General features: G+C 40.7%; 1 protein-coding gene across 5 annotated transcripts in view; it reads left to right on the forward strand.

Annotated features, from left to right (window-relative positions):
* LOC117603741 (ras-related and estrogen-regulated growth inhibitor) overlaps nucleotides 1–23,048 on the forward strand; it is a 157,035-nt gene that overhangs the window by 33,287 nt on the left and 100,700 nt on the right. For 3 of the 5 annotated variants that reach the window (XR_013062966.1, XR_013062967.1, XR_013062969.1), the window contains 5 exons: nucleotides 1,601–2,046; nucleotides 4,850–5,025; nucleotides 13,230–13,297; nucleotides 13,605–14,125; nucleotides 14,251–14,288. Coding sequence is in view for 1 of the 5 variants with exons in the window: in XM_034323189.2 (XP_034179080.1) it covers nucleotides 1,601–1,859 (259 nt within the window). In the remaining 4 variants the exon portion in view is untranslated. Of the gene's footprint in view, nucleotides 1–1,600; nucleotides 4,745–4,849; nucleotides 5,026–13,229; nucleotides 13,302–13,604; nucleotides 14,126–14,250; nucleotides 14,289–23,048 lie in introns of those variants that run through there. The other 2 variants (XR_013062968.1, XM_034323189.2) reach the window with 2 other exon arrangements.

Consider the following 23,048-nt stretch of genomic DNA (forward strand, 5'->3'; position numbering starts at 1 on the left):
TATAAATTGAAATTACAATTTTTATTATTAACGCAGGGGAGATGTATTAAAAATGTATGGAAATTCTGGTTGTTGCAATTATCGATATTCGACCATTTTCTTTATTAGAATAACTAAGGAATAGTTACATTTAAAAATTGACGCAACTATCGAAAAAATCATAGGCGAAGGACTCAATAAGTCCTGAACTTATAGATAAATAAAAAATAATGTTGAAATTTTTCAACTTTCCTGCCACTCATTAAATGTCCGGTATAGGCTCCTTCATTCTAGATATTTGCGTTTAGGAACACTTACCGTAGTCAGGTGGATTTTAGGAAAATCTGAAACTCGTTAATCTCGGTACCAGGTAGCGATGCCGATGGAAAATGAAAGATTTTCTCCTATAAATCACGGTTAGGCCAGAAACATTTCGACCTTGCTGCGTGACAAGGTACCTGCTCGTAAAGCAACGGATCGCCAGGTATAAAATAAAAGTGGACAGATTAACGGCCGTGAACGGTGGTGTCTGCTCGCGTGTGCATGCATACGAGACTCGTGCGATCGATTAGACGTGTGCACGGCCCTCCCACACGCCAGTGAATTGCTTTCTTCTTTCCTTCATCCTCGAACATCCTTCCTATCTCTCTCTGTATTCGATGTTTCGAGAGTATCGTGTGTTCCCGCGAATTTAATTGCCACCATAAATATCGCGGCTCTTCTTCCCTTTTCTCCATCCGGATGGAGCACCGCTTCGCTCTGCTTGAAATACGGCCGATGATCTTCCTTTTCACCCCTTCTCATTCTCCCGGGTGATCAGGAATCAATAAACGATGGTATTATTAAAAAAGAATATTTGTAAAAGGATTTTTTGAAAATTAGAATTTTGCTATTTTTAGAAATGTTAATTTCCTATTTTGCACTCTTGAAATTTTGCCAGGAACCGTGAATAAATAACATAAATCCATGCAAAGAATTTTATTTACTCGTTGCACCATCTTGACAACATCGGAAAGTAAATAAAAATGAAATTGAAAAGTGACGGTATGTAAGAACGGTGTGTAACGAGTAATCAGATCATCGTGGGTATACGTGCCGTTGTTAAGGAACGCGTTAAACAATTATAAATAAGATGCCAGGTTGGCGAAATTCCAGTGACTCGACGTTTCTTTTTCTCTTTCCTTTATGGCCGCGTTCAATCACCTCCCTCTGCTTCCGTTCGAGCGGAACGCTGTTTGCCAAGAAGTCGTGACCCGTCCACTCGCTTCGATCCTCCTCGCGGACCTTGACAGCTTCCGTTGATCCACCGAGCAGCTCTTTTTCTCCCTGTCCGGAAATTTACGGGCACCGTGTGTTGCGAAAGAAACGTCACCTTCTCGCGATTCGTCTCGCATCGCGATCATTCTCATCCGCCTCTACCCTGTGGTTAAAAAAATTTTTCTTGTCTTTCACGATACACATTCCTGTCTACCGACGTGGCCGATTTCGAGCCATCTAAATTTACGCCACAACTCCAATATTTTTATATTGAAAATTTCGAATTTTACATTTATCCTGCAAGGGTTGGAGTAAAAATAATTTAAATAATTTAAATAAAATGTGACTGAATCTTCTGTTTCAGAGAGGTGTGCGTGGACGAGGGTCAGCAATTATCCCTGGCCCACGGATGTCAATTCTACGAGGTCAGCGCCGCGGAGAGTCCCGCGGGGGCGGCGTTGGCGTTTCAGGCGTTGCTCAGGGAAGCAAGATCGGTTCAGCTGCTACGAGCTCTACCGATCCGCCGAAAGTTGGGCGTCCACTCGGTATCCAGGGTATTGGGTACGATTTTCGGCAAGAACACGACGAAAGATCGGAAAAAGAGGCCTTCGTTGAGTATATGACGCCTCCTCTGCGCCCTCCTCCTCGGAGGTCGTGACGAACCAGGCAGGAGAACCGACGTGGTGGTTCTCAGTAGTAACGTGTACGCGAATCGCTGACCAGCACATCGGGAACAAGATCTTTTCTCGCTATCGATGAGCAACCTTGAAGGATTAATCCTTCGGTTCTGAAGAAGAGGCTTGCAGTCAGGTAAAAGAAAAAATTTAAAAAAAAAAAAACATAAAAAGAGAAGGAAAAAAACATACGAAGTGTGAAACTTCAAAGGACTCGTCGCGTCCTCTGTCCAGTTAATAACTGGATCGTAGTAAAATGGGGAGGGTGCAGGATTCGTGGACGTTTCACGCAGGATCTTCCCCCCCGGGTTCGTAACGATCGATCTCGAACGGCGATCGTTTCGCTGGGAAATTGGCCTGGCATTCGCGTGAGATCCTCGCGTAGAGACGTCGTTTCACGCGGCATCCGGCAGCAGGGACACTCGTGAGAAATACAGTGGATGGATCGGGCAACCGGGCCGTGTGAAAGACTGCCGGCGACCGTGGAAACGACGAATGGCTCGTGAAATCGAAATGGAAACGGAGTGTAATGCGAACGAGATAAGCCTCCCTCCCTCTCGATCCTCCCTATCCTCGTTTCTCTTCATAACCGCGCTTATTTCTCCCGTGTTTCTTTTTCTACCCCTTGCGTTAGAGTGATCGCCTGTCCAGGCTGAATCCATCCTCGGCTCCGGCCTCGAGCCGTCGAACGATTAGCTGGTATAGCCGGTGGAAGAGATATACCGTGGCAACAGTTTATTTACGATCGATACTATATTCTTTCCTCCGACTATACCCGAGTGCGGCGACTATGCTGTTCCTGAACGATCTTAATATCGTAGCTTTAAGCATGTCCTGCTGTGATCTTGGGAAGCGGTGTTAATTATTGATATTGAAAAATTGAATTTTTGGATTGAAAATATCGTTTCTCAGACCACTGCGAAATGGAAGGATCGTGTTGATCGCTTTTCTAAAGGAAAAGCGACTAATTTTGACGATTCTGAGCTCGTTTCTTCATCGCGGAACCGGAAACGAGCTCTGAGCGCGGGGACTGGCGTCGCCTTTGAAAAGAAGCCCGAAAGTCTTTCAAATTTCGCAGCCTCCGTCGAATATGGAGCGAGTTAACGCGCCTTTATTAATTTTTTTTCTCGATCGTGTTCGATCGAAACGAGGGAATCGTTCAATGGAGAATCGTATTCGAGAGTCGCGAAACGACGAGAACTTGATTCTTGACAAGTCATTCGATCGTTTCATAAATCATTGTGGTACGCGAACTGTTGACAAACCGATTGTGAAAACAACGTCAACAGGTTGACCCACAAATAAATGATTATTTATGTGATAATAGAGTAAACAGTTTTGATTTTTGCGTAATGTTTGTGAAGTTTGTTTCGTGAAACATAGCAGGGATTTATCAAACGATTCAATGGATATGGGATCGAAAAATTTGATACAATTTTTAAAAATTACAATTTCTTTAATTAAGGAATCTGATTCGAAAACCTTTCAACTTGGAAATTTTCGATATTTTTCGATTCTGTATTTTGGTAAAAATCTCAGCCTCGTCTGAATTGCTTACTTTCGTCGTTTCCGGCTGCCAAGATCCCCAGATGAAAATTGACACGAGACGCGAGTTTCCGTTCTCGACATCGAAACTTCCGAGTTCCGTGTGGAAAATCGATTCGACGACCTTAATGTTCCTACTGAAAGTAGCCTAAGTGTACATAGCGCACGTATTGCCGGTTAGAGCAAACGAAGAAGAATCGTAAAGTCGGTCGATATACAATATAGAAGTTAAGTAAACAGGAAGGAGGGAGGTTGCAGTCTTCGAGTGAATTTATCGTCACATAAATCACCAATCGAACCGTTCAGTCGATAAACGTGTATTTATGCATCGAGGGCTGAGGTTGGAACACTATCAGAGCACAGATCAATAATATATTCAATTTTTTCAAATTTTCAATCTCATTTAGACTGCTTGAATGATCATTGTCAGTAATTTACCAAATAATCAATTTTTTTCTAAATTCATCTTGTTCCAAATTTGGTCCACCCTTTGCCCATCGAGGTGTACATGAACCTTAAGTCCTGATCCACATTATAATCCACACGCGATCTACTTTAGCTTCGATCAAATACGATTCTGTTTAACCGAGATTATATCGTTGAATCAGATCACGTGCAATCTAAATTAAATGCAATAATATTTGATCAAATTTATAGAAAATCGCAAGTAGAGTGTGGATTAGGATTAGAAGGTATGAATTCAACCTCCTATCGTCGCGATTTTTCTTAACGCGACGAGACAATAACTGACCAGGTTGGAGCATTTTCTTTTTTTTTTGTAAAAAGATGATCGTTTCTTTGTTTTTCTTTTTTTTTTTTTTTACTACGGTTAAATGAACACGTCGAGTTTAAGTATCTTAAGCGTAAATCGTGTAATTTTCAGTGCCTTTCGTGTACGAGACGTTCATCTGAAAGCTCGCAGGCTCACCTTTTCTCCTCGCTCTTTCATCTGGTTCATCATTTTTCTTTATTTTTTTTTTTTATTTTTGTACCCGTGATCGCTGGATAAGAGAAAGGATAAATATTTGCGCAACATCGACGACGATAAATTGAAAAAGTTCGTAAAAATTATTCGCATGGTAAATATTGTTGTTCAGGGATGGAAAAGGTTTAGCTTGCGAGCCACGTGTTGACGAGGGATGAAAGTATATATGTGCTTCCAGAGCGTGCCTAAAAAAAAATACCGATACATTCCAGAACGATGTGCGAATATCGAGGAGAATCTAACGGGCGTGAATGTGTGCATTCTGATGGGTGTAATTCTGTTTTTTTTTTTTTTTTTTTTTTTTTTATCTCTCTGGTGGATTCTGGCCGATATCGATCGCTGTATTTTAAGTGCTAGTCACTTGTTATCGTACATTGAGAAAGAATAAAATTCTTTTGTTAAATTTCAGACGATTTGATGATCCTGATATGATCCATTCTTCCATCGTCATTTCCCTATGCTGTCCAGAGAGTGTGCCTTCGTCCTTTTTATTTAAACCTGAAGACCTTTTTCTAATATAAAGTGCGATATCTGCTTCTTTAGAAGATACATGGTCTGCTAGCTGAAAGAAGATTCTTCACTACCGTAAGTAATAATTATTCTAAATTAAAGAAAATATAAAAAGTTTTCTTCTAAATGTGTTTAAAGAAACTTCTATAATTAGAAAACTGATTTTTAATTAATAAGATTTCAGAGTAGTAAATTAATTTCTGCTCTACTAGTTTTAATACTATATTTTATTTTGCTACTTGATATTAATGATATGTCAATGGTATTCAGAATTCTCTATCATTTCCTGTCCAATAATTAATCAATTAAATTCAGTTCTTATCAACTTGTTTGAAAAAGGAAATTTCTAATCAGACAAAATGAAACTTTAATTAAAAGATCAATTAAAAAGACGAAGCTATCAATAGTAATCTACAATTATCATTCGATCAGAAGCTCAGTCATCTAGTAATCAACTTGTTAAAAAGAAAAGAAAGGATCTATCCTATGCTGCAAAGTAGAACTAAAGCTACAGAAACAACCAAAAGGAAAGAATCCTTAAATCAACTTGAGGTTACCTTTGCAATCATGTGATCCAATTTGCACAATGTTAATAAAAGAAAGTCTACCCCATCCTGCAAAGTTGAACTCCAGTTAAAACAACAAAATGAAGCGAGGCTATCATTAGTAATTCTGCATTATCATTGCAGTAGAAGATCAGTTATTCAATAATTAACCCATTAAGAAAAGAAAATCTATCCCGTTCAATAATAAAATAGAACTCCAATTAAACGAAAGAAAAAATTCTTAAATGAGGCTATCAATCGTAATGACTGTATCCTATTCGCATCATTATCGACGAAGCAGAACCGAGTCTCATTCTGCCATTTGAATATTGAAACGCTGAGTTGTTGAAAAGAAGTTAACTTGGTCCGGTCAAAATTCGAGACGATTCTGTCAAAAACAGAAGTGACCAGGCGCGTAGTAGGTAAAACAATAATGAACTGACCGAATAACCAAAAATTCGGGCCAAGGTTTTCGGGTGCAACACGTGTTTGTCAGCCGGGGATACAAAAATAAAATACGATCATCTCTGCCGATGTATGCGTACAACGCGATAACTCGTCGCGGGCAATATCGTTTGTCAATTAAGCCCTGGAAAAAGGAGAATGGCCGAAGATGGGAGGGGGCGAAGATGGGAACGCAGAAATAAGCGGGCCAACGTTTCGGCTTCCCCACTGGGTGAATCACGGATCGTTAATAAATTTCGGCGAAAAAAGAAACGCTCGCATCCGGCGTCTCGCGAATGGCGCAGGAAACGAGGAAAATATATCTGAAGCCTCGAAAGAATGTTAAAAATCATTTGAAAAATGATTCTTCATCCTCGAACGTTAAATCTTCTTCCCTGTTTTCGTATTCCGATCAGAGAAGAACGGTGAGAAAAAAGGAAAATGATCAAGAACCATTAGAATCGAGGTCTACTTTCCTTTTCAAGCCAGTACACACGTTATCCCGCACTTTCATTCGCGCCAGAAACGCAAGACTCGCGTCTCGTCCCGATGGTGCTCGCGATTTTCCAAAGGGGACCACGTTCCATCCGGGTCGACGTTGTCCGCCGACATCGTACAAGCGCTGAAAACGTGATCGGTTTAGGATTTCCAAGGGTGGTGGACTGGTTCCACTAGCGGTGCCGCTAGAAAATTCCCCTTTGGCTCCTTGGCTGCTCATATTACCGTGGCGTTTCGCATCCCGCTGCTCCAGCGAGACAAGACAAACGATCGGTCGCGGCCGATAAAACGATTCCCGTGCTCGATTTATCGCCACGAAACGGTGCTCTCCACGCGGGACAATGTCGCCGTTCGAGCGTGCCCGGCGTTGACCAATTTGCGTATTTCAATCGGGCGATATTGCAACTTTAGTGGTGCGTGTCACGTTACCGGATCACGAACCACCGTATCGATGACTACTTTTCCTTCTAACTCGCCCCGATATCATCGAGCAAGGATTTGCATTAATTGCCTTATCGCGGCTTGCCACGCCAGCCTCCTCGGATGAGTCTGTTTCCCGTCTACCTCGATAAGCACCCGGATGATGGATGGATTTCCATGTCTTTTTATATTTTTTAAACTTCGAATAAACATTTCGGTTCGCAGCTATTTGATTTTATAAATGATCGAACGAAACCAGTCGTCTTTGATCGTTGTTGCTGGTTAATTAATGGCAGTCTTGTTGCCGATTAGAAATTCAGACCGAGCCACGCGACGACCGACAATGGCCACCTGCCGATCACGATCCTAGAGGCCGCTTTCGACAAGGACGATAACGGCGGGCAACGTTGTGGAAAACGACGGGGAACGAGATAAAGATAGGCAACGGTTTAGCGTATAGGTGGAAAAGAGATAACGTCGGAGGATCGCGGCTATTTGCACGGCGAAAGCGAGCAAGCGGTTTCCACTTGGTGTTACCCGACTCGACGGTGAAAACGATTCCTAACCGATATTCCGTGCCTTCCCTCCGCCTCGATCTGCCGGCTTCCTGGCTGGCTAAATCCGTTTCGCGTTCTGGAAACGCGGCTGTTCAAAAAATAAGAAACCAGAGAAAAAGATATCAAATTAATAATTTACGAGTAATATTAATTGAAGAGACCAAAGGTGTCTCGAGGCGCGAAACGGTTATTCCGTGCACCGGATGCACGCGTGTGCACCGGGTAGATGGAAAGACGGACGCGTTGCCGGTGGATGGTCGTGACTGCCAAGGTCGTAGGTCGGCTCGGTGCACCTTGCACCTTCAGGTTCGAAGCGAGGAACCAACCGCGGCGTGTCTGGCCTCGGGCGAGAGTTGAAATTTAATACATGCGCATAACTCTCGATACCCCTTCCTTGCCGGAGGGGGTTCGTCCACCTCCCTCTAACCCCCGCTGAAATCTACCTTACGGGAACCCCGCGTTGGTTATCCTTCCGAAGGGTTCCTAGGGGTCAACGCGAACTGGTACCTGAACCAAGACGAAGAACGATCTGCCTGTTGGCGGTTCCACCTTGACTGACTACGCGATTACCATGGATTCTTCGTGAAGGGTTTAAGGGTTGCGAAGGTTCATGGTGTTAGACGTCAGTTAATGGTGACATGGATTTTTTAATTAAATTACCTGGAACTGATGATCGATTTTGTTTAATTAGGATATTCCAAATTTGCTTAATTATGATTTAGATTGAAATGCTTAGTAAAGATAAATATTGAAGATTGAAGATAACAGATTTGAGATAACAGTTTGGTACCTATCCTCGGGAGAGAATTTGGACAGATTTCTGTGAAGGGAATATTTCTGATAAAATCTTGGTGTAAGTTTCCTAAGGTAGAACACGAGAACCCGAAGAGAACTGCTTGTGAAAGTACAAGGAACAATTTCATACGATTTTTTCCTAGATGGATGGTTGAAATGTTATTTTTCGTTACTCAACACCTTGATAAGTGGCTGCTTTCCGAAGCCCAGACCCTACAATTTGGTAAAGTCGAGGGGAGATAGGGTGAAATTTCAAATGGCAAGAATCCATTTCGGGGGATATACCTTGGAGGAATAATTTCAAAGGGTTCTTATTTATTTTTTGCGAATATATCAGATTGAACGAATTAAACCGAATCTAGTTTAATTGAATCGAGTCAATCAATAGTATCAATGGGAATTGAACCCAATCGAATTTGATCGATCTTCATTGATTCGAAGTGAACCTAATCGACCTACACTGAACCGCATTGAATGAAACGTATTATTAACAATCTTTAATTCTCACCTGTTGAGTTTCCACCTCGCCGAGCTATTTTTAACCCGCCCAGGGTAACTTTAAACCCCTCCAAGTGCACGGTGCTCGTCGTAAAAGGAAGAAGCCCGGTTTTAAAAACTTCTCGACGACAGTCCGAGCGGAATTTCGGGCTCAGACGTATCATTAAAGTAAATGCTCGCTCGGTTTTAGTTACACGCCAAGAAGGAAGGCCCTTCCTTTCGCTCTGAGAATGTCCACGAACCCGATGAACAGCCATCGTGCACGGGGGATGAGAAACGACTCGGTCTTGCCGTAGATAAATCAAGCTGCCGGGTTAACCGTAAACGTCAGCATCGGTGGCCTTCGAACCCGCTCGTTTTCAGCAGGTAATAGAGCTCGATGGAAACCTTCTTCAAGATTTGTTGAAACTAAACAGGAATACGAGCATCCAGGAAGAGATAACTCGACGCTTTAAACAGGAAGTCCATGATTTGTCGCGGTATTAAACATGTTCCACATTATTGGTCAAAGTTTCAAACGTCAGAGGATCTTACAATTTTACACAACTCTACGCTTAAATCGTATTTCTAAATAATTGAAATTTATAAGAATGATAAACAGTCCAAAGGCGTTGATGACGTGTAAGAAGCATTAAAAGAATCAATGACATTCGAGTTCTCGTATCAAGTAAACGGAATCGCGATAAAGCGATTTCGAGGTCGTGTTTAATCATTAATTAGCTTGTGCAGGTGCGTCGTTGCAGCCGCATTCCAAAGCGATAAGAAAATCGCGATATTTACCGAAGGTATCGAACAAAGCTCGTCGTTGTCAAGTGACAAGACTGTCAGATTAGAATTGTTTGAAAACCGTGTCGTTAGCGGTTGCATCGTGCTTGATAAGCCCCCCCAAGTGTTAATATTTTGTCAGCCGTTGCTTGCGAAAGTAGATCGATTTATGAGCAGCAATGATATCATCCCTCGCGAAAAAATGGAAAGAATTTTGTTTGTCGCTAACGACGAGTCAACGATCGTTGAAATTGTAGGAATTTCGTGATCGTGTCACTGGAGAGGATTATTAATTGCTCTCGACAGAGAAAGTAAAGAAAATAATGAAGTTGCGTTTAGCCATAGAGGGATTCATTTTTTTCAAAACTAATTCACGCAGTTGTTTTCGTCGATTAATCAAGAATTTCGAAACAAAAGAACATCGTTCGAAAACTAGTGAATCACCGAACAGCCGTCGATTTTTCTGGCGAACCCCTTGAAGAAGAACAACAGATGTCGACGAACCCAGTTGGCAGGCTTTCCCCATAAAAAAGCGTTAAATTTAGAAGATATATCTTCCTCCAGACATAATTTCTCCGATTCGTTCGATGAGAAGCTGAGGAAGATAAAGAAAAAAGGAGGCGACAGAAAGAAAGGAAGAAATGAAAAAAAAAGGAAACGGAGAAAGTCGTTCGAAGACATCTCGAAGTTTGGTCCTTGGGACGATGGAAACTCATGGTGTATCCAAGTAAATTCGAGACAAATGCACGTGGTACGTCGTTGGACGCTAATAAACGACGGTGAGATAACATAACATTAAATCAACGGTCGGAAGCGAGAGGCACGAATATTTCTAATTAACGAAGCATTACCGCGTTGGCGAGGGACGCCGTAATGAATGCGCCAAGTATTCCTGGCCATATGTCGCGATAAACGCGCTTTTAATCGTCCACCTGGAATTCCTTGTGATCCTGAACGGAATAATTAATGCGATGCCGGTAACTGTAACGTTACGCTACAGTTGCCTGATTTTTCGTCGCCAATTATTCCCGGTTTCGCGACGATTCAATGACCTGGGTCATTTTCAACGAGTCTGCCTGCCAGGAACACCATTAGCAAGTTTCTGGAATTTTTTCTGGTTTGAAAAACGAGACAACTTTTATATTATAGAGAGACATTTAAGTATAGTCGTTGGAAGAGATATTTCATTTCAGAAGGTTTATAGTCAGGTGCGACTAGACATTCTGACAAAACGTGGCATTTTCGACCGGATTTTAAACCTCCCCTAACTTCACCCTACAGAGGCACCCAATAGCACCCAACTGTGCATTAAACAACGAAGTCAGTTTGAAAATGATCCAAATGTCCCATACATCCTGTGAATAAATAATACCATTAAAAATCGTTGGGTATAAATTAGCCCGGTACCCAACGACCGCCTTTGATACATATTTCATTCACAGGATACTCGTGAGAGATTTAAGTATAACGCCATTGGTGACAAGGAGCGGGAAACAGATATTTCCGGGGCCGATTTGTTCTTGGTTACGCGTAACCAAGGATCAATCTATTAATCGTTCGTTGATCGCATCGGAAAGGATAGCGGTTTGAAAGCGCATCGCGTCGCTCGTCGTGATTCTCGGGGTCTCGAAATACGTATCCGGCCCCAGGGGCGGTCGAGCGACGTTTTACGATCGTAAACGGCGCGTAGGAGGCCGGGTGAGGAGCAAGCAGAAAATACTAGGGCGACGACGAGGAACGTCGAATACTTTTCTTCCTCCTTCTGCTGTTCTCTTTTCCACGTTCTGCCCGCGTCGTGAGACGACCGCACGCCGGTACGCGTATTCGTGATCGTAAAATTAGAAACACCGCGGCGCTCGGCGAGGCGCCAGTTTCTCGGTCGCTCCAATTCGCTCTTTGACATTTTCGATGATAACGATCGGAGCCTTTCTTTCGCTTTTCAAAATTCTAACCGTCTCCTGTCGTTCGGTTAATATTTCTGTACCGTCGAACAGCCGAAAGGTCTTAGGATTCGAATAACTATTATTTTTATAGAACGTTTCTTTATTTCAGAATTCGTCTTTGATTTTTTATATTACAACCATAAAGAATTCAGTGAGCCGATCGAGTGCCACTTGAAATTTCGCCAAGTATTAATTAGCATGGATATAAACTCATAGAAATTTGCACGATAAATCTCTTATCGTCGAAGACAGTGGCCGACCTACCGGACGACGATGGTCGTCAGTGGCTCGGACGATATCTTAAGAACAGTAATTTTAGCCTCTGCTTTACGATAGTCTTTTGCCTTCTGCATCGTGGCGGCCGCTATTTATCGAGCCCCATTGTTCGGCGTAGAAAGTCCCGGCTGGTGGATAATCACTTCTAATTATCACCGGTTCAGAAGCACGATCGCGATAATCGTATTTCCTGAAAATAAATCCGCACACATCGAAACCGGAGCGGTCGCGCTGGATTTCACCCGGAAATATTTTCCTTGTCGTCGTGGATTTGCGATTTTCTTCCCAATCGAAACCGCCTGTGATCGTGTTTCCCTGGAACTTGTAAATGTCCTTATAATCGTAACACATACGTACAGGGTGCACCTTATTCGAAGGAAATCTATCGGTAAAGCGATTAGAAAACCGCAAGGTGCGTTCACAACGAGCATTACGTATACCGATGTGGGATCAAGTTTCTCTTGTTACGCTTGTTAACAATTAATTTTACCGTTGTCACCGGAGAACGCTCCCGGACAAGATAGTTCGAAACTTCGCTGACATAAAATGGCAGAATAATGTCGGCCAGTTGGTAACCCACGGTTAAAGAAAGAAGCCACGTTAAACGCCGGTCCCTAACGAAGCGATACGCTGCCTCCTGTGCGCAATAAATACGGTTGCACGACGCGACCAATAAACACAAGCCTAATTGCTGCATTCCCTGTTCCGACGAGGACGATTTGCATTTTCCTGTAATTATAATTCTATCCTGTAGCTTCGACTACGTCGATTAGCGAGGTGTCACGTGGAATTTCCCGCTTTCGAGAATGATGATCGTTCCCGACTAGTCTGTCAATGATCCTGAAACAAGTGTATCGGTTGTTGATTTACAATGTTTCGAAACCTTGTCGGACGACTTCATAAATTCACCGTGTTACGCGTAGGAACTTAATTAGACGTTTTTTTCTTTCTTTCACCTGCTGTTTTATGGTTAGTTTAGATATTAACCTGGCGTCTGTTCGTTGCTGGTGATTGCGTACGTCTAATAGGATCGTTAGAAGTGAATGTTGCTGTTTAGAATATCTTTTGCTCGGCAAGATCTTTCCACGTGTTAAATACTGTGATTAGGTTCCTTTTAGATTTTCCCCAATAGTGGCAGTGGAACATTGTAGCGTTTAGGTTATGTGACTGATACCTGTCAAAATATTTTTCGTGAATCATACAACTTTATTTAACGATTGTAAATTTATTTATGCAATGGAGTTAAGAGATTGGTTCGATTTTGTGTTCTGTACCACTCACAAATCATTTGGTAAGTCGATTCAACAGATTATAATTTGTATACATAACCGTGCAAAATAGACGACGGTTCAAAAGACTTAAATATTAAATAATTTTAGACATGTGTTATTGCAAATACACTTTGTGTAATGTAAATAACAATCAGTAATATTAAGAAACATTGTAACGAATTAACACTTGTCAAAATTACCATATAGGTATGCTACATGTTACCCCCACTCCATTTTTTCTCATCGATGTATCCTAATTATCGACAGAGTGGGCAGTCTCCCCTGGATCGTCCTAGTGGAAGGATGCATCGATATGACGTCGTGATCCGACTCGTGTATGTATGTATGTAATGTATAATTTAATTTTCGCTTGTATCGTATATTTTCTCATTAACATTGCTTCCTTACTACTTTTTTTATAATATTATTGTACTATTTTGCTTTTATTTATATAATAATATCAATTAAAGTCATTCTACATTGTCGATTGTTACATCGTATGATTGTTCAGTTGCGTTTCATATTAACATTTATCAATATATATTTTCGTGTTTGTCTATTAAAAAGTAATTGTTGTGACGTAATGTTTATTAAATTCAATTAACTTTTGTTGTTAAATGATTATTTTTGCATGCATTTCAGATACAATATTGGAAAGCAAGATGGCGGAATGCGGAGATTTGGCGCGAAAATCGGCGCGCGCAGCACCAACTGTCCGCCATGTTTGATGTATCGAAGTATTTGATACATTCGATATTATTCGATATTTTCGTAACAAGATGACGCAGTTTAGTCTGGTCAGTGAACTGTGCGGAGTGTCGAATCACGGGGGAGGAAAATGTAAAGAATTAGTAATTTTTCAGCGTAGTTTTTCGTTTTTCGTGGTTAATTAACAATTTTATAACCGCGCGCAATGCGGTTAGTGGTATCAGTGTTAAAATAAGTTCGAGATTGCTTCAAATCACGCGAAAATAAATTCAACGTGACTGTTCAAGGGCGTGGCCATTTTCTTTTCCGAACGATTTTCGAATCGGTTTTATTCCGAGTATAATTTTCGGTCGAATTAATTATTATTTTCTCGTTTTTATCGTTCATATCGGTATTTGTGCTTCTGAAGATCACTACGTCGAAGGATACATGCTCCATGAGCTTTCTGCATAAACGTAAGTACCCATATTACTAGTTACGATTATTATATAATTATGTAGATAATATTCTTATATAGTATATTCTTTTATTATTTATAAGTTGAAAACACTCTTGATCATAGTATTTATTATAATTGTAGTGAAGGGACGTGAGACGGTTCCGGATATTCAACGACCGGTGAGTCGCAAATTTGTTTGTTATGTAACAAATGCATGCAATTAAACATATATTATTCGGTTAACATATACTGGGAGTAAGAAAATTATTAGTAAATTTATACAATCAATTTTATACAATACAGTAACAGTCTGTGCATTTTGTTTTTACATTAATCATGTATTATATAATATTGCAACAAATATTTTTAAATATTTATATTTTATCTCAAATATTTTTCATCTATTGAAAATTGCTTTCATTCAATGACTTAAACGTAGAATTAAAATGTGTAGTGAAGACGTTGAATCAAAACATTTTCTTTTGTATTTGTGTGTATCGTACGAGGTCGAAGAACCTCGTAAACAAACGCCTTCTTTTCCCAGAATATGTTGATACACGTTTTCACAGGAAATCCTCCTGTGTAACCTTTGCATGTTCTCAGAGGTAAGCCTCTTGTTAATAGATACATCGCGCGTGTAACAATCGAACAAGCCTAGCGAGTAATGCGTTTAGCTCGTATGTAACTATGCATCGTCATATCGCGCCCGGTAATTGGCGACCATTGTTTATTTATAGCGTGGAAATTACCTAAGACACCCGACTAGCGGGATGAAATATTAGAATATTTACACGAACAAAATGTTTTCCAATTATCCTATTTAATATTAATTAATCATTATTTCAAGAAATCAATAATTCTGGTCATTGGAAAAATTATTACACTGTCGCTATCAGAAAAATTTATATTTGCGTCCTAGTTTCCATTAGGAAAGGGTTAACATGCTTCTTCGCGAACAGATTTATCGTCTTTGCTTGGACGCTTTCACCAGAACCCCAACTGGTGCGTTCAAATTCGATCGTAATCTATAAACTCGTGGATTACACCGAATTCGATAAGCGAAAAAACGTAGAAGGAGAGTAAACTCTACGTTTATCAATCGTGAAAAAGAAACAGGGTAATTGGAAGGTGTATTGTTTGTTCATGGCTGACGGAGTACGTTAACGTTCTTTGTTGCGGATGATTGGTACGCTTTCACCTACACTTTGGCAACGTACTCATTGTCTTAAGCGTTCGGGGCTGGTTTTTCTCATTGATCGTCGAACAACGACAACCTTCCCTGTTATTAGACGAACTTATCGGTCCTCGGGGAAACTCGTCGACCGATTTCTCGTTATTAGGTGAAATTTAAAAAATTCTTTATCACCCTGCTTTCCTTTACGCTTTCTTAGACTCGAGGATTATCTGCTGCGCGAACGGGACAACATTGTAAATATCCTGGAGGCTATAAGAAAATTTCTATTAATCATAAAAATCATTAAATCAAAGGGGTTGAAATTGGGGCGTACACGTTTGAAAATTTCACGGTGAAATTGCACGCTTCTTCTTGGTAGTTGAGAAAAAAAAATGTTAAAGTTGGTCAAAGTGATATCGGTCCGGCATTTCGCCAACGTTGATCTTATTGTGTGTCTCGGGTGGCGGTTTCTACCCCGCGGCCTCGGATAATGCGATTTCCGCATATTGTCTCGCGTGAGCGGTCGTTCTTTGCAAAAGCTGCCTTCAGAGGAGCGCTCTCGTGGGATCACGATTATATTGTTACCGCGTTGTGTATACACGTGAAGTCCGCTATCCATTATGCCGGACCGAATAAAATAGAGATGTATTGTCCTTATATACGCGGCAAGTTGTACGGCTGCGAGCTACACCGGCCATTTATTATTAGTTAAATAAATACGTACGTCGGATACACGGGGCCCGGAGCGTGTCCACTTGATCTGTTGTACCAGGAAACCGCGTTCGATTTTTCGTTTTTCTTTCCTTTTAACAGCGCCGCGTTTTCACTTTATATCGATCCAAAGAACAATCGTCTTTTCTTCATTTTTTTTTCTTTTTTTTTTTTTTTTTTAATAGTTGCTTGTAATTTAAGTTAGATGCTTGTCGAGATACCTTATGGAATGAAAGTTTGAGGGTAGTTAATTTCCTGTTGAATAATAAACGAAGCGAATGCTAATGGTACACCGTCTACAGGCAATTGTAATTGAAAATAGAATAATATTTGTAAAGAAATATCTTGTGAAATATCAGAGACACGGTTGACATAGAAACATAATTACAAAAAAAAAGAAACGAATACGTTATTCAATATAAAAGAAGAAACAAACTATTGTCCCCGACATTGACGCGAATTTCTTGTTTCTGTTTCGCGAAAGTTTCATCATCGACTGCACGTTATTGTGCCGGTTACGTGGGATTATTCCATCAACTTTCTTATCTATGCACTCACAAAGGGTGTTTTATGCTTCGTCCTTCCATTTCAAACGAAACAAACACGTCTGCCACGTAACTGAAAATGGAAGTCGGCTTTTTATTCCTTCGGACTCGTTTCGCCGCACGAAACCGACCGTTTACGGTTCATTTCACCAACTGCCGGCTAGTTTTTCTTTATGTTCCCTTGAACGTCCGTGAACCGTGTTAAACCCATCGTAATAGATGCTGTAAATAATCTAGAACGTACATTAAACTTCCTCGATAAGATTTTTTATAGTTTCTTAATCAAAGCATTCGACCCGCGTTTCTTTTACCTGAAAATTCAAATTGAAATTCTCAAATGATTATTTCATGTTATTTATTAATAACAGCCTTGAATTGTTTTTAGAATTTAACATTGAGAATCAGTCTCTCCGTAAAATCGTAGGAGTCAGGTAGATGGTCTACCTTTACCTTCCGCTTAATTACTTTCACCGTACGGGGAAGTTAATTAATATTTTTTCACGTTCGTTCAACCACCGATCGGTCCCGACGATCGCGCTCGTTACCGACGCCCGAACCATCGCATCGGTGGATCTAATTCGCTTAGAACGTTCTTTCCGACTGTTACGAACCGGTCACGGACCGGTTGCCTACTTTGCACGTGCCCCTTGATTCTCCTGCTCTAATGTGGAAAGGCAATTAACGCCGATCGGTTTATCGATCGAACAGGGGAACCGGGAAAAAATACCAATCGTACGAATCATCGTGCTGCTCGATGACCTTCCGGTAGAATAGCTTTTCCATCTTAACTGATACGTTCACTGCCCCAGTGAAAATGGACCTTTATGGTAAGACTTCATTTCAGTTTCATTTTCTACAAAATTTCAATCGTTCCATTCTGATTTCATTATCGCTTTCGTTTTGTAATTAACAATTTGAAAGGCTAGTGAAACACACCCACCAAGAGCCAGAGATCAAAGGATTCGGTACGATTAATATCGATATCGGACGCTGTTATCGGCTCTTCCGCTAAGCCAATTAAAACGATTTTATTCCGTTTCTAACGGTCGGATAAGAAGCCTGGTAAATTTCACTTAACATCCGTGGTGGTCGGGGATCGCGTGAAACACGCGGTGTAAAAAAAGCCGAGGATTCGCGATCGGTTTTAGAGAAAGGAATGCATGCGTGCAACGTGAACGTGTGCAGACGGTGAGTGACCTAGAAACACATTATCGCGATATGTTCTGCTCGCCGACCCACTGACGTGACACGCCCAGCAATCCGGATCGATCTTCCTGACTTTATCATTGATTTCCTTCCACCTCAAAAATCAGTATCGAAAGAGAGAGAGAGAGAGAAAATAACTGTTTTTTATAAATTCAACAATTGCACCTACTCCAAATTTCTTATTAATTTGCATAATATTCGCATGAATACGAGGAAATTTTAGAAATTAGGTTGAATTTATTTTTCATAGATTAAATTATCTTTGAATTACTGGAGAAATTTCTTATAATTAGCATAGATTTATAGATGATTATCGCCGACAGTCGTTTGATCAAAATCCCTCTCGTAAAGGTAATCACCGTCGGTTTCAGTCGAATCTCCCGATTCTCGCTTATTTACACTGAAAACGTTCCAACTTGTCGTTAAAATATTATTTCTCGCCTCTTGAAGATTAGAAGGTTTCTATTTCCAGGTGATCCCCCGTCGAAAATAGCCATTCCGCGTATTATCGTGACGGTATGACGTCCCGTGGACCGATCAAACAAACAGAGCAGATAAATTTGGCGACTTGGCAACGATTATAATATCGAGCCGCTATATTCAGGATCATTTTCATGATCGATCCTCTTTAAATAAATCTAGCGATCAACGATCGAGACGCGCAACAACGCGGATTCTGGGACGATCTTTTACGTTTTGAAAGTTGGATTGGTATTTATTGACCGTGTTGAAAGAAACACAGGGTGAAAGGATTTTTTGATAGCTTTAACGTCATCTTCTATTAGAGGGTTTAAACATGTTGGATATTATATTGCTCTCACTTTTATTGTGCCGGGACATTTTTATAGTTTGAAGAAATTGTGCTTTCTGAAATCTCTGATGAAAGTTTTATAGAGAATCTAATATTCATTTTGTAATCTTCGAGTTCCTTGGGAAAATATTTAATGATAGGTGTTTTGAACGAATCTGGACTTCTTCTTGAAATATATTTATGAAAATTAAAGAAAAGGAAATCTTCGAGTTAATTGGGAAAATAGAAATATTTCATGATAGGTGTTTTGAACGAATCTGAATTTCTTTCTTTAATTATATTTTTGAAAATTAAATCTAGAGAGCCAATAGCCTTTGGCCGGGTCTAGGTTAATAATAAAGTGTATAGATATTTACGTTGGGTACGTCAGGTTCGATGTTTGGTTGCTTTGCCGGGTAGATTTATGGATGTTGGTCCAACAGAGCATCGTCGAGAAACCGATAGTGTTGCTGGTCTATTCGAAAGGATATTTTCTAGAAAATCAATGATACCAGATCATCGTTTGTAATTTTTTCCTTTATTTTTTATTTCCCTGCTCCAATGAATCATCCATCACATTAATGGAATAAGGTTCTTTTAAATTTACGATCCCACGATTCTATCGATTAGGAAAAAGAGAAAGAATCTTCGAGTGCACGGTGAAAAAGCAAACACGGTTTTAAATAAAAATTGTTACTACTGGAGAGGTAGAAAAAGCCTGGAGATTCTTGCCTAAAGGTATTTACTGTAGCTCAGCTCGGCTAGTCCTTGTACAACCGAAGGGACGGGCCTGGCAAAACATCCTTAACGATTTTAATTAACTCCGTTAGTTCGCGGAGGTCTTAACGTACGCAAATGCATGGCCTCGGTTGTACCGTTAGACACCGTCGATAGAGAAAAGATGCGACATTCCTTTTCGTGTATCCAATGCAGAATCTGATGGAAAAAAAATTGGGAACATAGACTGATCTGTCCCTATATTTTCCCCATTTTCCTTGGATTTCATTCTTAACCCTTTACACGAAACGTGGACACAGTTTCAACAAATTAAGAAATTTTATTTTCCATTGAGTATTTAAATAATTTCTGACTAAACAGTCTTCACGGTATTACTGAAAAATTTCCTAATAAGGTAACCGCGGTTTATGAAACACCTCCGTCTCTGATAAGAAAACAGATAACATTCTTAGAAGCTGTCGCCGTAGGACAAAATGGAAATCGGGATTTTCACGTAGTTTCTTACGTTTATCTCGACGGTATTCGTTCCTATTTCATGTTCTTGAGAATTTTTAACGCGACCACGATCCAAGAAATCGTTCAAAAATACGTGGAAATGCCAGACCGATGACTGCCTCTGTGCTGTCGAGTTCGTAAATCCTATTAATAGGACGGTTTGTCTCGAGTTGACTAATTTTTCTCACGTACCAAAGACGTGTATCGGCTGTTTCATAAATCCTGACCAACTGTTTGCTGTAAATTTATTGAGGAAACTAAACTTCGATCCGGAGAATTATTATCATGAAGAGAATGGGTAAATACGTAGGAGGATTGTTCGAAATACTCATTGTCCTTTTATAAATTTTATTCTTATTTTGAGAAAATTGTGCACTTGTAAGGAGAATTTGTAGAATTTATGTGAAAGATCGTCAGCAATCCTTAAATCTGGAAAAGAAAAATGAAATGTATATTTTACATATTTTTAGTATTGAACTTTTTCATACTAAAAACCATGGACTTCGCTCAAGAATACAAATAAATCAGAATTCCGAAAGATATTATTAATGCAAAACATACTTACATTTCGCGTATAATAATTGTTAGTAAATGTTGTTAGTAAACCAGTAAATCTTCGCCAAGAGTTGTATAATTGTGATTAATATGAATAGAATACAGACAACACGAGCCAAGTGTCTAAGAATCTCTGAGATATTAGCTCTTCTAAATTTACAACCATCGCGGTGCCTACACAGAATTATTTATCAAAATTCAAGGGATAACGATTTCGAACAACACACCTTTGTCACATTTATGTGGTAATTCTTTTCAAAGAGAACACGCGAAAATCTGACGAATTTAAATGCGGGTCAAAAATTATCCCTGTTTTTCAATTATTTATGTAGCCTTGTTTTCCTCCATTCCGATGTCGAGTCGCACTTTGTGTCTGTATTTTGCCTGGAAAGTAAGCCGATGTTATCGAGAAGGGGACCGTCTCGTGATGTGCACCGGCACGATGCATTTGTAAGTGCAAGCGACTATAAATAATCGGCGTCCTCGCTACCTGCACGCGTTACTCGTTATACGTACGGGCGCGTGTTGTACAACGGTGAACGACCGTTCGTAAATCCACCTCCTACATGATGGGTTACACTTCGAAAATTAAGGTCTCCTCCGATCCAATTCTCTTTTTCACCATTCTAATCTTTCCAAAAATTGAATAAAGCGAAGAATGAAACTTCCGTCTGTTATTAATCACCAAATTTCAATTATTCGTTTAATCCCGGATAAGGATTAATATCCAACCCAGCCATTAATTTTCCCTGCTATCCCGAGAGGGAAGATTAAAATAAATTCCCATCATCGCTACCTTCTCCGCGAGTACTGTCCAGAGAGTATCGGGGGTAGAGGAGCGTGGAATCGGGCGAAAAAATTGCCACCCGCGGGCCCCGACTACCGTGTGTATCTCGTTCCTCGTTCGATCTCGTGGCGAGTCCCCGAAAATAAATCGTTCAGGGGCGCCTCGTTATTTTCTGAAAGGGGGTTGGCCTTAGGGGGTCCCGTCTCGTCCCGTCGTTTACGAGTGGCTACTTTCGAGCAATCGCTTTTATCGCGTGTTCACGGGACCGGGGCCGGGTATTAGCACGGTAGATCACATCGCGGCTCGAGCAGAAGACACCGATAAAGCGAGGGAAAAGGAAGAAAAAATGCAGCCCGAACGAGGCATCTTCTTGCAGCCCCGATGTACGCGTCGCGAGATGAACCGTGCCTACCATTTGGATAAGATGAACAGAGGGAATTTCGGGGAAATGTGCCAGGTATTTCTTGCCGCTACTGAACGGGCTTGGATTTATTAGCCTTTTAAACCGCGTAATTCGGAATACTTCGTATGGGTTCGTTTTCGAAACTAAGAAAGGTAGAAAATATTCGTCGAATTAGTTTCGTGTGATAATCTAAAATTTATATTTATAATGGGAAATGTATCGAGCAAGGTTTCGCAGTTTTCTTAAAAAACCGGATGGGAATTTTTAGTTCAAGTTTCACCGAGTCTGCCGTGCGGCAATTTCGCTGGAATTTGGGATACTTACACGCGCGAATATCCCGCTTGGTGGACATCGGGGTAACAAGGACACGTTTTCGAGAAGAAAACGAGGGATCTCGAGATCAACTTGGCTCGTGTTTCTTTATCGCGATAATCGAGAACGAAGGGTGCCACGTTAGTCGCAGTCCCGAAAACACGGACAGAGAAAGGATTCTAAGGATAGAGGGTCGTTAACAATCGCGTTATCAGACTTTGCCAGTCGTTAACTTTGTAGGGGTATAAATTCTACCTTTGGAGAATCAGGCTCGGTCTTCTCATGGTTCTTGCTTGAAAAATAATCTAACTCCTGTCGAAATTTAAACGATTTTTCTTTGGAATAATCAGTGAGATAATTGCACGAATAGATAATAGCGTGCGAAGCTGCATAAGCAAAGGTTCTTCAAACAAAACCGTGAAATGATCGATGATCTCGCGAATTTCGTCAATGGAAAGGATCATCTTTGTGTTACGTAACACGGTTATCGATGTGTCACCGTGAAGGATGCAAACATCACGCCCACTCGTAGCACGGGCGTGCGGTGTTAGTAACGAAAGACAGGGAAGCAAAGATTAATGAGTTTGCCCAGACGGATCGCCACTGTCTCTTCGCGAATGGTTAGTTTCTTCATAAAGGAAGGAGAGTCATTCGTTTGTTCCTGGCACAGGCGTGAAAATAGGGTCTGGACGTCGGTGAATGCCGGATTCACGAATCACCGTTCTCGACTCTTGTCGATGAATGGGAAGACTGTTGACCCATTTCCGGATGCTACCATATACGACGATTCTTGAGTCATCTGTTCGGTCTCCTTCCTTGCTTTTCTCACCTTCGCGTTGCGTTGACTTGACTTGCTTGAAATCGAAACCGGTTGCTTTTGTCTTCGCCTGCTGAATCGGCCGGCCGTAGGCGAAAGCGAGTTCGATTTTTCAAAGGATTTCTTCAGGAACATCCTTATTTTAATTTCTGCCTTAGTCTAATAGTCAGATGTTAGGCATCAATTTCCAAAGCATTAGAACAGAAATTGTATCTGAATGGACCCATTTCAAGATTAGGCAATTATAGAAGGGCACTCTGCTTAAAATTAAAATAATAATTTTTTAATTTTGCCAACATGCTAGGACTAAGGATCTATCTAGGAATATCCTTATTTTAATTTCTGCCTTGGTCTCATAGCTATCAATTTCCAAAGGATTAGGACAGAAATTGTATCTGAATGGACC

Source organism: Osmia lignaria, chromosome 11 (genome assembly GCF_051020975.1).
Source record: "Osmia lignaria lignaria isolate PbOS001 chromosome 11, iyOsmLign1, whole genome shotgun sequence".
Classification (NCBI taxonomy): domain Eukaryota; kingdom Metazoa; phylum Arthropoda; class Insecta; order Hymenoptera; family Megachilidae; genus Osmia; species Osmia lignaria.